Here is a 15804-nt window from a genome sequence, read left to right as displayed (position 1 = left end):
AAACTCAAAATGGATTAGAGACCTAAATGTAAGACCAGACACTATAAAACTCTTAGATGAAAACATAGGAAGAACACTCTTTGACATAAATCACAGCAAGATCTTTTTTGATCCACCTCCTAGAGTAATGAAAATAAAAACAAAAATAAACAAATGGGACCTAATGAAACTTCAAAGCTTTTGCACAGCAAAGGAAACCATAAACAAGACCAAAAGACAACCCTCAGAATGGGAGAAAATATTTGCAAATGAAGCAACGGACAAAGGATTAATCTCTAAAATATACAAGCAGCTCATGTGGCTTAATAACAAAAAAATAAACAACCCAATCCAAAACTGGGCAGAAGACCTAAATAGACATTTCTCCAAAGAAGACGTAACGATGGCCAAGAAGCACATGAAAAGCTGCTCAACATCACTAATTATTAGAGAAATGCAAATCAAAACTTCAATGAGGTATCACCTCACACCAGTTAGAATGGGCATCAACAGAAAATCTACAAACAACAAATGCTGGAGAGGGTGTGGAGAAAAGGGAACCCTCTTGCACTGTTGGTGGGAATGTAAATTGATACAGCCACTATGGAGAACAGTACGGAGGTTCCTTAAAAAACTAAAAATAGAACTACCATATGACCCAGCAATCCCACTACTGGGCATATACCCAGAGAAAACCATAATTCAAAAAGACACATGAACCCACCCCAGTGTTCACTGCAGCACTATTTACAATAGCTAGGTTGTGGAAGCAATCTAAATGCCCATCAACAGACGAATGGATAAAGACAATGTGGTACATATATACAATGGAATATTACTCAGCCACAAAAAGGCATGAAATTGGATCATTTGTAGAGACATGGATGGATCTAGAGACTGTCATACAGAGTGAAGTCAGTTAGAAAGAGAAAAACAAATATCGTATATTAATGCATATATGTGGAACCTAGAAAAATGGTACAGATGAACTGGTTTGCAGGGCAGAAATTGAGACACAGATGTAGAGAACAAATGTACAGACACCAAGGGGGGAAGGCAGCGGGGTGCTGGTGGTGGTGGTGTGATGAATTGGGAGATTGGGATTGATATGTATACACTGATGTGTATGAAACGGGTGACTAATAAGAACCTGCTGTATAAAAAAATAAAATAAAATTCAAAAATTCAAAAAAAAAAGTTATTGTCTAGATTAATGACCCAAAAGAGTCTCACGATTAAATCACTTGTGCTAAAAACTCTTACAAGTAAATTTCCCCAAATGAACAGTCTATTCTCTGGCTTCTCTTAGTTCTTAACCACAGTGGTTTTCCATATTTTGAAAATAAGTTATAAAGGTACACTGGAAAGCACTCAGTTCTATATCATGTACAGGTCAAGAAACAGCTACACAATAGTGAGAGTTCCAAAGCAGAGTCAATCACTCTTGTCTTTATGAATTCTGATAAGCCTTAATTAAAAAATAAACCTCTACAAAATCAGTTCTTACAATGATTTGCTCAACACTAAAGGTGCAAAATTCTTACATTATAGTTTTACCCATTACAATGTAGCACAGAAATAAGTTTGATTTAGAATATGATCTCATCAAAATGTAATGAACATAAATACATTTCCAGCTAATAGAAAATGAAATGTGAAGAACTTACCAGTAATGTTTCAGAGCATTGCACAATAAGATACCTAATAACTATACGACAGCAAGCCAATGCTATCATGGCAGTAAGCAAATGCTAAATTTTAACTTCTCATGTGATTATACTACTTAAATATTTCCAACTAATTTAAGGAGAAGAAGTAACCACACATTACACATTATGGAGATCATAAATAAGTCTTCCAACTTCCCCATGCATCTACTTACAGCTCAACAGCCTCTATTATACACAGGCAATAGGAATAGGAAAAAGGGGGGCTTCCTGCTCCACTTTTAATAAATTGCAGAGGCATAACATTTTCTCAGCATCATTTTATTAACAAAAAGTGCCAACTGTTTTGAAGAAAAGCAAACCATGAATCACACAGCATTCGGCAAGACACTAGACATGGAAAGGGGAACAATATTCATTAAGTAAAAAATAAGCAGATGAGATGCCTCTCACGTGTATATATTCATGCTTTTTCAATAGTCTCTTAGTCAACTTTCAGTGTAATTTTCACAAATAGCATAGCAGCTCAAAAACAAATGCAAGAGCACAATGATATAGTTTGGCAATTATTTTGGACTAATTCTGAGTATGAAAGTAAACTTTATACCACAGTTTCATGTAAGCCACAGTACAATATATAAGAATCTTTAAATGTATTGACACTGAAATCAATGTCCAACTAATGAAAATAAAGGAGAAAACAGGGTTTTAAAATACCCGTTACATTATAATTGTTTAGTAAGAAGCAGAAAAAACGAAATAATTTTAAATGTTCTTACATGTGTTCATACGACCAGAAACATAACCAATCCATATTAACTTAATTCATTTAAAATTACATTTGTAAAGGTCACACAAAAGAAAGCTTAGGTGTCATTAATTAGTGTGCCTGCACTTGAACAAACAAGAAAAGATAAATAAATTAACCTCAGTCAGTCAACATATTCCAAAGAGGAGATTCAGTCTAGTGTTACTTCAGTTATCCACATAAAGTGTCTACAGGGAAGAATCTACACATTAGTAATATTTCTGCTCACTAATCTACAGGCACTAGTGAAACTATAAACTATAATTAAAACCCAAAATATAAAGGTGGTCATTTAAACACAACTGAGTGTCTAGCCAAGACAGAAGAGCACCGATGCTGAGCAGGTTACTGAGTGCATGCACTGTCTCCAGGTACGTTTCCTGGCAGTTAATTGCCCTTCTGTTACAGTAGACAAACTGCCTTTTATGAATATACTATTTACTAAATTAATTGAGGCTACACTGTTATTTTATTACATTACACAGAATTCTTCCCACACAACTTTTTCCTGTGTACTAATGTCTTACACTAGAATTGTGCTACTTTCTAAAGTTTCAGAATTACTATTTCAAGTAGAGATGATGAAAAAAATAAGACCAAATCTGATTATCTGACTGTTGACAAGTTTGAGCACCAACTACAGCAAAATTCAAGGTAGCTTGCAAGTCAGTTTTCTTGATTTGAAAATTACCTTCCACTGCTTTCATCAGTATTGAAGCTGAGATCTTCAGGGCCTATTTGTTCACCATCAGGAAAACTGGAACGTGTATCTAGGAGAAAAAAAAGAGTTAACATTTTTAAAAGACCAGTATTTTCTTTTCCTTATCTCGAAACGATCTTACCAAGTGTGTTATTTAAGTGATAAAGATGTGCTGGGTTGTGAACAAATCTCTATTTTTAGAGAATTTTTGATCTGAGTCAAGTGTAACAAACACAAAGGGAAAAAAAATAAAGGAGAAAAAACCGAAATGTGTAATAGACGCCCACAATTAGAAGATGAAAGGCATTGCCTGACTTTGTCGCCCTGGGGACACTATGGGAGCAGCTAAAGAAGGGAATAGGAAACGATGACGATGTACACTCTAAAGACTGATTTTGTAAATATAAAATGTATTTCAAAGCCAATTAAACTGCGCATGCAAATATCACTACAAAAACTCATCGGCACTCAAGATAACTTGCCTGAAATTTGGCTGCTGCTTCTATAAGCAGAGAAGATTGCTAAGAGTACCTTAATACCTAAAAAATCATCAAGTGACTGAGTCTGTACTAAAAAAGACACTAGAATATCAGAGAAATATGTAAAATATAAAGCCGACAATTAGCATAAGCCTGACAATGCTGTTATTCCAGGAACTCTTACAGAGGAATGCTCAGATTGATCGTTAAGGTCTCTGGATAAAATATTAACAATGGGGGATGGATGTTAGATTTATTGTGGTGATCATTTTGCATTGTATACATATATCAAATCATTATGCTGTACACCTAAAATAAAACAAAACAAAATACTAACAATGGGTTTCTCTCAGTGAGTTTTTTCCTAAGACTTTTTTAGGAGGAAGTGGTAATAAAATCAATGATTCCATAATCAGCATGCATTTCTAAGAAGTCAGAAAGAGTTATCTTTAAAAAAGTTCCCTTATTAGCTAGGCTACAAATATCTCTGAAAAGAAAAAAAAAAATCTGAAACCTCCCCAGGGGCTGGCAACATTTTCTACAAAGGAGCAGATAGTAAATATTTAGGCACTGCAGGCCACAAGTGTTCTCCATGGAAAATTCTTTTTTGTTTGGCTTTTTTTTTTTCTTCCATTCTCAGGTCATGGGCTGTACCAAATCAGGTTGCCAACACTTGCTCCACCCAGTAAGTAGCACGCATTAGGTGGTGTCTGACCGCCTACCAAATTTTTTCAGTACGCGCACCATTTAGCTTATCCCACAGAATGTCGTCTCACAAATGACAATAATTTAAAAAAAGAAAAAGAAGAAGCAGAAGCAGAAAGAGAACAAAGGAAGCAGCAGAAGAGATGGTTTAATTAATCCCCATGAAATGACGTCATGGGTTGCACCTTCATCCGGCAGCCGTGCCATGAAGGAGTCGCTAAATCTGCCCAAGCTGGCGCGCTCCTCCTGCTCCTCGTCCTCAGCGTCACATTCAATATCACTGTCGCTACTCATTCCTGGCAGGAAAGAAGCAGAGAACATGTTTCTGACAAGTAACCACTGCAAGAAAAAGGCAATCTCCCTATCATAAATTGAGATTCCTAGTGAATTTTACACTGAATGCCAAGAAAACAGAAGATATCAAGCAAACAAAACAAAGAAAAAAGTAACTACACAAACCTAAGTTCTCTTTAGTTATTTAGAGCAGTATTTATTTTCGTCCTCAAAAATTAAAACTGCCCTTTCCACAGTACCTGAAAAGTTAGAATTTGAAGCCAGTATTAATTTCATTATACTGAGAACACTTTTTCCAAGGCAAACATAGGTTTTTTTCCCCCCTAAAGAGTCATAAGAGATAACAGCTCTTTTAATCTTGATTCAACAGTTTCTAGCCTAAAACATATATAAATATAAACACTCATAAATACAAATACATATTTACACTTATATTTAGCTGTGTGTATAAAAAATTCCAGTAATTTTAGCAATAAATGAGTTACTATCCCATTTGGGCCTCCAATTTTGTTTTTTGCATATGAGTAGGTTCTTAAAAGAAAAGTTCTATAGAATTTTTATAGTACAGAAAGTACTTCTGTTTCAACAAAACAGTGATCAAGAAAATCTGAAAATATTTCTGCTACAAACCCTTATAAATGCTAGATAAAATATAAACTTAAAAATTTTAATGAACAGCTATATTTAAAAGAACGAATGGAAATCCATAGGTATAGAGACAAAAAGGATATGGAAAACTAGTGGGGTAGATGCAGTTGCCCCAGAGAGCTTGATGCAGAAGTCTTTAATACTCTGTTGGGGATAGGAAAAAAACCTCTGGATCCACCATAGAAAGGGAGTTGAAAGTGAGACTAGAACTGCACTCCCTGCAAAACGCTAAAACTCTTACTGAAAGAATAAACTAAATAATTCTGTCTACTGTCACAGGAAGACAGCAGGGAATTTTGTCTTGTTTCTGGGCTCAGCTCACCTCAGAATTCAAACTAAGGCCTGTGTGCATCATTTAAGTTTGGGATTAAGGTTGAGGTTCAAATCTTAGGAAAGTAACATAAAAACTGGTCAGGAGCTAGTGTGATCCGAATAAAGCAATTTATTCCTCTAGAGGGAAGGTTCTAGGTAAGATGAAGCAAGCATACTCCACCCCATCTTTCCCACTGAATGCAGCTATAAAACCTGGACAGAATGCATGAAGTGGCTACTTGAGGATTCTGAAAAGTAAACAGGGACAGGCATATTGGAGTAGACAAGAATTTGAAGTACCAACAAATTGGTAGATTTAAACAAGACCCAGAGTCTCACAAAATCATATTAAAAATGTCCAGGATACAATCCAAAATTGCTTCACTGTATGAAAAACCAGGTAAAGACAAGAACGAACATCAGTGCTGAGATGACAGAGATAATGTTGAAATTATCTAACACAGACTAAAGCAGATATAAAAATGCTCATGAATAGTCTTGAAACATATTTAAAAGACCTCTGTGGTGGGAAGCTTCCACAATCCAGGTCACAACAATTATAGTGGCGGGGGGTGGGGGGGATGATTCTCACAAGGGGTAGAAAAAGTCTCAAAAAATTATGTTCCAATCAAAATTTACAAACAAGGCAGACAATCTACTTGAAGTAAGAGTCAGCAGATATACAAATAGAAGGACAATACCACGAATTTTTTCACAAAATAGAGTACAAAATTCTGTTTAATGTGGAAAAGGACAGATTTTTTTTTAATTGCTAGACTTTTCAGATATAGTCATTAAAATTAAACTATTAATAGATGAATTTAGGCAAGGTTGAAAAACTTAAAGACAGAACTGAGAAAATTAACCAGAGTTTTTAAGAACAATGAGATTGCCATTATAAAAAAAAGGTTAAGAAACACAGGGATAAAAAAGGAATGGTTCAAACTGTGTCAACTAGACAGCCATAAAGACAGCAAAGGAGAGACAATATATTAAGAGAAAATGGCCAAGAATTCTCCATAATTAATGAAAAACATTCTGAATTGAATGGAAATAAAAGTACAACATATCAAAAGTTTGGGGATGTGGCTATAGCAGTGCTTAAAGATAAAGTTACAGCATCAAATGCTTATATTAGAAGAGAAAAAGGCCTCAAAGTAATGGTCTAAGCATTTACTTTAAGAAACTAGAAAAAAAAGAGTAAATAAACTTGGGTAAAAGGAAATAAAGAACAGAAATTAAATTAGCAGGAAAACAAAAGAAAAAGAAATCACTGAAACAAGAGTTGTTTGAAAACGCCAATAAAACTGAAAAGCTTCTAGGCAGACCAAGACAAAAGAGAGTAAAAAAAAAAGGAATAAAAGAGGGGACATCACTAGAGATTCTACAGACATTAAAAGGGTAATAAGGGAACAGTATAAAAAACTTTATGCTCTTGAAATCAAGAACACTGATGAAATGGACAAATTCTTTGATAGACACAAACTACCAAAATTCATTCAGGTAAAAATAACCTGAATAGGTATTTTAAGTATTAAAGAAACAGAATTTGTAGCTTAAAAAACTATCAACAGGGACTTCCCTGGGACTTCCCAGGTGGCGCAGTGGTTAAGAATTGGCCTGCCAACGCAGGGGACAGGTTTGTGCCCTGGTCCGGGAACATCCCACATGCCGTGGAGCAACTAAGCCCGTGCGCCACAACTACTGAGCCTACGCTCTAGAGCCCGTGAGCCACAACTACTGAAGCCCGTGCGCCTAGAGCCCGTAATCTGCAACAAAAGAAGCCACTGCAATGAGAAGCCCATGCACCACAACGAAGAGTAGCCCCCGCTCGCCACAACTAGAGAGAAAGACCGCTCGCAGCAACGAAGACCCAACGCAGCCAAAAATAAATAAATAAATTTTAAGGGGGAAAAAAAAAAAGATCAACAAAGAAAACTGTAGCCCCAGATGGCTTTACTGGTGAATTCCTTCTCTTCTGTTTTCAATAAGAGTTTGTGTAGTACTACTTCTCCCTTAAATATTTTGAAGATAGGCTGGATGTGTGGACGTTTCTGAAATTTCCTTACTAAGCAAAGGAAAAAACTTTCCTGCTCTCAAGAGTCAAGAGTGATACTTAACTGTTAAGAGAATAAACCAGCTACTTGCATGAAGCACCACCTCCACCTTCTGGCCCTTCATGGAACTGCTGCTGAAAACTCAAACCCACATGAGTTACTCAAATTCTAGGCACAAATTTGACCTCTTCGTACTAGTGTTTCTGAACTCCTGACATATATTAACCTCCAGGATTCACAAACGAGGAACTGGAATTCTCAGGAATTCCCCAAATCTCAAGTTATTCTTTAAACACTTACAATATTTTTCAAACTCTAATAAAGTTATATATCTTTTAAAATTTTTGGTTAGTTTGTAGTATTTACAAGAACTGTAGCCTACAGTGAATATTCAAATACTGGAAAATGCTGTGAACACTACTGGGTAATAGTTGAATAATGTACACTTAGAACTCTTAGTAAGGTTTATAGCACTACATGGAATCACATCAAAAATGCCAATATGGGGGGGCTTCCCTGGTGGCTCGGTGGGTGGGAGTCCGCCTGCCGATGCAGGGGGCGCGGGTTCGTGCCCCGGTCCGGGAGGATCCCGCCTGCCGCCGGGCGGGTGGGCCCGTGGGCCGTGGCCGCTGGGCCTGCGCGTCCGGAGCCTGTGCTCCGCGGCGGGAGGGGCCGCAGCGGTGAGAGGCCCGCGTACCGCAAAAAAAAAAAAAAAAAAAAAAAGCCAATATGGGGACTTCCCTGGTGGCGCAGTGGTTAAGAATCCGCCTGCCAATGCAGGGAACACGGGTTCGAGCCCTGGTCCGGGAAGATCCCACATTCCGTGGAGCAACTAAGCCCGTGCACAACTACTGAGCCTGCGCTCTAGAGCCCGCTCGCCACAACTACTGAAGCCCGTGCGCCTAGAGTCCGTGCTCCGCAACAAGAGAAGCCACCGCAATGAGAAGCACGTGCACGAAGAGTAGTCCCCGCTCGCCACAACTAGAGAAAGCCCGTGCGCTGCAATGAAGACCAAACGTAGCCAAAAATAAATCTATTTTAAAAAATGCCAATATGAGGAATTCTTTTGCTTTTGAAACTTCCTATTTCTTGGAGCACCACTCACAGGATTCCTGTATAGTATAGTATAGACTCATTAATATTTACATAGCAGCAGACAGGGCCATGAACACATACTTATAAAATGGCAACAGCTACAGCCAGGGCTGATTTGACTGCAACTGCTTCTTTTCAAGGTGCTCGCATTGATCTTAACCTTTGATTCTAGGTACCAGCATTTCCAGTTTATACTTTCAACTTGCCATTAGTGGATTCTTCCAAAGCAGTCATGTTTCTCTGTTTTTTTCTGTTTTGTTTTGTTTTTAATTCATTTTTTGGCCACGTCATGCAGTGTGTGGGATCTTAGTTCCCCGACCAGGGACTGTTCCTGTGCCCCATGCAGTGAACACGTGGAGTCTTAACCACTGGACCGCCAGGAAGTCCCCATGTTTCTGTGTTGACTGTTAAGATTAACAGGAGAACTAGAATAATTTTTTCCGGTTTTCTGATTTCTTGACCTACTTTTCTTAGGATTCAGAAAAACATGCATTTCCCAAGAAGTGTTGGAAACAAATTCCTGCATGAAAACACTACTTGTTTTTTTATCAAGTCCTAAGATCTGAAGTTCCCTAGCTCTGTGAATGTAATGAGAAAAAAAATTGGTCTCTTGACCTCTAGCTTAATAGTTGACCTATGGGGTCACCAGGTCCTGTACAACCCATTGACATCAGTGAGAGCAAGTAAACACAACATAAGGTCAAATACTTTCATTTTTTGGAAATGAAAGTAGCTACTGTCAAGTAACAGGTCACAAGCTATTTGCTATGTGCCTTGCCCCATACACTGCAATGTCTACCCACTGCATTAAGGTTAAAGCAAACTAGTGATATTTCACCAACTATAAGAAATTTGAATACAGGACCTTTCTTAATCTCACCAGAAGGTGTCAACAAGTTTTCACAAAACTGGCTGTCAATGATAATTATTGTAAGATACCATTAAATGGAAGATGCTTCAGCGATGTTCATGTGGGGGAAAAAAACCCCAAAATCAACCCTGCATCTTAAAGTAAAATGTGAAATAAGGTATTTCTATATCAATCACCTACCATATTTTTTGAGTATCCACTATATGCTCAGTAGTCCAAAGCTAACTTATGAGTTATAACGCCCTTATTCAGGGGTGCTCAAACTTCAGCTGCTTGGAAAATACATTAACCACCTGGTAGACCAAACACTAATGCTTCACTTGCCTTCCTCCTTTCCAGCAGAACCTCAATGTTGTTCAGTCGTCTTCCCTTCTCCAAGTGGCCACGTGGAATGGATCAGGGAGGGGAACCAAATGTTCAGACTTTGCCAAGTTTCCTTTTTTTTTCACTACTGATTAATGAGATGTGCTCTCATTGATAAACATTGATAAACAGAGACATATAAAATGAAATAATCCTCCCCTACTCCCAGAATGTTTTTCTGACTCCATATAAAGTTTGGAGCTGCAGCAACCACCTTGCCATCCTGAAGGGAGCTAAGCCAACTCACTTAGAATGGCAGAGCAAAAGATGGGGGGACGGGGCTGGTGGGAGGAAATGAGTTCTTGATGACATTAAGCAGGTAAATTTTCCAACCTTGAAACTGCCCTACCAGAGTTAGGTGAGACTTCTTGTTAATACAAGACAGTAAATCTTCCTATTGCTTAAACCAGCTGATTGGGTTTTTGTAACTTATGTCTTCATTGATACACCAAAAGGGATCAGCAATGCTGGAGCATCAGACTTGTGTACTGCTCTTAGATAGGGTGCCAGTAAGGTTTGCAATAGGCATGCCATGGCTTTCCCTGGATGGGTGACACCCCTGACTTAATTGAAAAGGACTGTGCTAATTCAGAAGTCAATCGCATAGTCTCCAGTTTTAGAAAGAACAAGGAAGAGACCGGTCTACCTAAGGAATTCTGTAGGTATCAATTGGGGTAGGGGGTGTGTGAGAAGGAAATCAAGATTTTTGCAATGCAGCCATTAACTAGGAGATTAACACAAGGTTGTCCCATATGATCCCAGTTAGAAAGGAAAAGGCCTGTTGATGACTGTCAAGTCTAAGAAAAGTCACTTTTTATTGACTCTCAGGAACATTTAAGAGACCACTTTAGTTGTCCCAAATTCCCAACTAGTAAACACAAAGAATTTTAAAGTTTTAAAAACTTTAAAACTGGAAACTTTAAAAAAATTTTTAAAGTTTCTTCAAACAGCCTGGCAGTAGGGAGGGAGGAAGAGGAGAGGAAAGAGGCACCAATTTACAGTGACCTACCACAGAAAATTTTCTTTTAGGCATTCTGCTTAAGAATGAAGAGGCTCGTTATTCCTAAGCACAGATGTAAGACAACCCCACTCAACTTTTCACCAAGGCTTACTGGTGCGAAAAGTAAAGGTTTTCTTGAGAACTGGCTCCTGCTGATGATAGAATATACCCACAGCAGTAAGGCAGGCCCCATTCTCCTCTCACAAAGCAAATTTCAAAAGGCACAGAGCTCCTTTAGTTTACCTATTCCCCTCTTCCAGCCTTATCAATTAGTCTCCTCACTGCCTATCCTGGGACTCTAGTGGTAAATAAGCTGTTTAGATACCAACAAATTGCAATAGTGGACTTCCCTGGCACTACTGATTTGCATGTTTACAGTAACTTTTCTTATTGAGTTCTAGGTGCTTTGCATCACTACAACACTCCTTACATAAGAAAAAATGTGTTACTGAATAACACTGACAGCACTAAATCTCAGATTCAAAGACTTGAAAGTGCAGAGCAGATCCTAAATGTGGCCAAGCAAATGCCTTTCTCCAGTTTAGGATAAGCTGTTGACGATTAGCTTTAAAAAAAGAAATGGAACTAATGTCAAAACTTAGGGGTTTTTTTTGGTGCTAACTAGCTATTTACATAGAAAAACTGCTGAGAAAATGTGAATTTATGAGATGAAGGTTGAAATTTAAAAGTCCAAGTTTAATTTAACATTCTTCTTTTACCAGTCTTCCTGTCCCCAGAGTTCCACACCCCATTCCCAGTCCCCAACTCAGTTAGAGTAGGAATTTTAAAACATAATTTTATTATTTCACTCCTTGCTTATATTCCATTCAAAGGACAAAGTCCAAATTCTAGCTAGACATACAGTATAATTCCTCATGATCTGACCTCTGCCTCCACTCTGGCCTCATCTTTCACCAGTCTTCACAACTCATACTAACTCATACTCATCCCTTAGGATGATCTTTCCAAGTGAGGACTAGGTTGGTAGAGAGGTGACAGTTAAGAGCATCGGCTCTGTGACTTTGAGTAAGGTAACTTACATCTCTAGGCCTCAGCCTACTCACCTGTAAAATCAATATAATAAAGTAACCATGTAGGTCTGTACTGAGAAAACATAATACTGGTAAAGTCTTTAGCAGTCTTAATACCTAATGAGGGCTTGCAAATATTATCTATTATTTTTATTATTACATACCTGTTAGTTGAGCTCCCTATATACCCCATCACAGCACTCATCATTCCATATCATAATTGGCTATTAACTGGTCTCTAACACCTGTTGTTTGGTTTTCAATTGCTCTCCCTGCTCCCTTCCCACCACCACCAACACATACCCAGCATACTTGAGGACACCTTGCTCCCATCTGTAACTATGACCCACTCTGGCAAGTGATTCTTAAGGAGTTGTCACCCCTGGTTTGAGTTTTCAACTCAACCAGTGGTTTTCAACTGGGGATGATTTTGCCTCCCGGGGGCATTTGGCAATGTCTTGAGACACTTTTGGTTACTGTAATTCAGAGGAGGTACTACTGGCACCTAGTGGTTAAAAGCCAAGAATGCTGCTAAACATTCTACAGTGCACAGGGCAGGCCCCTAATACAAAGAATCACCTGGCCCAAAATGTCAATGGCACCAAGGTAGAGAAACCCTGAACTAAACAGTAGGTTCAGGAATTACTTTATCACCAGCATCAAAACAATGCCAGACACATTAGAAGCATTTCACAAATGGTGCATAAACAGAAGGAGCCTACAATTCCAGCACATGCTAAAACAATTTAAGCCACTACAATCTATAATCAGTATGTATAAATACATGGAAACTAGCTAAGCCCTACTAGCTAATCCTTATAGGTCCTTTCTATAAAGATCAATCATAATATATTTTTCCTGTTGTTTTAACAATCAACACTTCACTTTGAAAATCCTTTCCATTTAATTTCTACTGAAATAATGCTGCCCACCACAGGAGCACCAACTAAGATGGAAGACCAAAATGTTTAGTGTTCTTTAACTGAAAAGCCTGAAAATGCCACCACCCACACACACTCACAGAGCAGTCAGAGGTAGACGCTGGCACCTTTTATATATGCTTTGAGCTACAATTCATCAATCGTTGAAATTCAAATAAGTGCAGAGGTGGTAGGTGGCAGAGTTTCACTAAGAAATGAAAAATCTCAGTGTCAAATATCATTAATAAAGTTGACATGCTTTTCTGCTAACATATAAAGGACAAGCAAGGGCAACACACATAGCCTTGTTTCAAGCACCTTCTGCTAACTCAAAATTACAAAAAAGTCTTCTACACTTTCAGATAAAGAATAATGGACCTGGAAGAACACGTAGACAAATACTAGAAATGTAACTGAGAATGAACTGGCAGAGTAGAAGTCAGTTACCATAAAGGATTTTTTAAATGGTTAAAGTTTGGAATCCTTCTAAAAGAGCAAAGTAATCTATAAACATTAATCAAGACTGACTTTAAAAGACAAGGTACTTAACATTTAATATTCTAATTAGTTGTTTGGGGGCATGTTTTTCCTGTAAGACACTGAACATATCCAATTTAATCTTTTCATATCTAGCAAAACTTCAATGCCTATCATGTAGGTAGCATAACACATTTAATGAATGAGCAAATGAAGTATCTGCAGACTTTCTCCCTGTAAATGCCTGTTCTAGTAAGATGTCCTTTTATGTAGTCGATTATCCATTTTGCCTTCCATTGTGCTTAATGTCCTAGTAAATCAAACTCAGAGGCACAACAAATGCTGTTTTCAGATCAAGCATGTCAGATAGTAGATAACATCTCAGTAACTGTTTTATTAAACCAACCACTCCCGACCACCACCAAAAAAAGATTATTTCGCCTCCCGCCAACTATGACTTTACCATTCCTTACCTTCCTCTGGGGCAACTGAAGCTCCTTCAGGTAGTATAGGTTGTAATTCCCCAGTTTCAGAATTATTTTCCAAATCAGTCATTTGCATTCCTTCCAGACGACCTCCTTTAACACTAGTCCTCAAAGAGGGAGAAAATAACCTGATATTCTTGTATAACTAGTCACTGATACAATAATCTAGATTTTTTTCCTGTCCAGAAACTGAGCAAACTAAGTAGGGTATAGGGCACTGGTGTTTAATACTAAATTTCAAGTTTTACTTTTAAAAGATTCACTAGAAGACTCACAATGAAAGGTTATAAAGTGGTAGATTGCATCAACGTCAATATCCTCGTTGTGATAATATGTCAGCGTTTTGCAAAATGTTATAATTAGGGGAAACTGGATAAGGTACACAGGCTCCCTCTATTCTTTCTTATAATTGCATGTGAATCTACAATTATCTCAATAAGAATTCCAATTTAAAAATAAATATAAGTCCTTAATAACATGTTCTCACCAATATGGAAAGACTTTTGAGGTATACTGAGTGAGAAAACAAGGTGCACCTTTCGTATTAAAAAAGCTATATGGTCACTTAAATATTGCTTAAATATGCGTGAAAGCCGAGAAGACAGCATATACAAAAAATTAAAAACAGCAGGAATGTGTGTGGGCAGAAGGTTGGAAAACAAAGCAGATGGGAGACAAAGATGGGGAAATTTTAACTTAATATTCTTTTTTTTAACTTCCATTTTTGAACCATTTATTACTAGCATTTAAAATTTTTGCTTATACTACCTTAAGGCAAGGAAAAAAAACACAAGCTGGAAAACACCACATGACCCAGGTTGGCAGTGTAATTAACTGTAAAATGAGGGTTATAGCTATGAGCTTTACACATTTATACAGGATTTTACAATCTAGAAAAAAGTGCACATTCGTACACATTTAATCTTTATGACTAAAGGCAGATATAAATCTCCATAACAAAATATAAAAACTAGTTGCAGCTTCATCTTGAAAGGAACATGTATAAAACCAGGCTAGGAAATGCGGAGGACCAGACAATCTCCAATGATTGTAACACCCTTCCACTGCTTAAACTTGAGCTAGAACAGAAAACAGCCACCAGCTGTCCTATTAGATTTGGTAATTATCCAGATCTTAAAACTCTATACAATTAAGTAAACTTAAGGGATATTAATCTTTCTCTAAATTTAATTCAAAGTTCTTTTCAAAGCCTCCAAGGTAGAATTATTCCATTGTTTAAAATTAGAAATGTATTTAATATGCATATAATAGATCAGCAAATGGAATTAATGGCTCATCTAGCACATTCACAGACAATACATTCCATAATCACTCTCTTTTAAATGGATGGAAGTTTAATTGACAATGTCAACTGGGTGACATGACTGGGATTTATGTTTGGGTGACATGACTGGGATTTGAGTTTATGTTTCCTGGGAGAGAGATAAAGGTACTGATGACCACATATATATATCCTTTTGGGAAATTCCAACTATGTGTTTTGAGGACACTTTCATAAAAGGGAAAAAAAAGGTGAGATGAAAGCAGAAAAGCAGTTTTAAAATAAAATCGCCAGAAATGCTTTGTTCTATACAAAATTCATGTAAAAGACCTATGGGACATAATATAGCATAGCACAAATGTCTTTGAAAAATATGGGACAGATGGAAAAAAAAGTTGACCCAAAAATGTCACAAGGCAGAGGTCACCCAAGGTTATATAACATTATTATCCTAACCAGTGAAAATGAGCTCTAATGTATTCAAACTGAACTTCTGGTACTATCTCATTCTGTGAAGAAAGAAAAAGGTAAGGTCTCTGATGCTTGAAGTTACATCTTAATACAACAAATAAACTGTCTGCTAAAAAATTAACAAACTAGAAGTTTATTATGTTCATTATGTTGTAGACTT

General features: G+C 37.4%; 1 protein-coding gene across 1 annotated transcript in view; it reads right to left on the bottom strand.

Annotated features, from left to right (window-relative positions):
* TRIM37 (tripartite motif containing 37) overlaps nt 1–15804 on the bottom strand; it is a 155867-nt gene that overhangs the window by 36899 nt on the left and 103164 nt on the right. Inside the window, exons 22-24 of the mRNA XM_059997311.1 lie at nt 13880–13998; nt 4524–4634; nt 3146–3224 (exon numbers count right to left, since the gene is read on the bottom strand). Coding sequence (XP_059853294.1) covers nt 3146–3224; nt 4524–4634; nt 13880–13998 — 309 coding nt within the window. The remainder of the gene's footprint in view (nt 1–3145; nt 3225–4523; nt 4635–13879; nt 13999–15804) is intronic.

Source organism: Delphinus delphis, chromosome 19 (genome assembly GCF_949987515.2).
Source record: "Delphinus delphis chromosome 19, mDelDel1.2, whole genome shotgun sequence".
Lineage (NCBI taxonomy): Eukaryota > Metazoa > Chordata > Mammalia > Artiodactyla > Delphinidae > Delphinus > Delphinus delphis.
The sequence above is the reverse complement of the archived record's forward strand: the minus strand, read 5'-3'. Positions and strand labels throughout refer to the sequence as shown.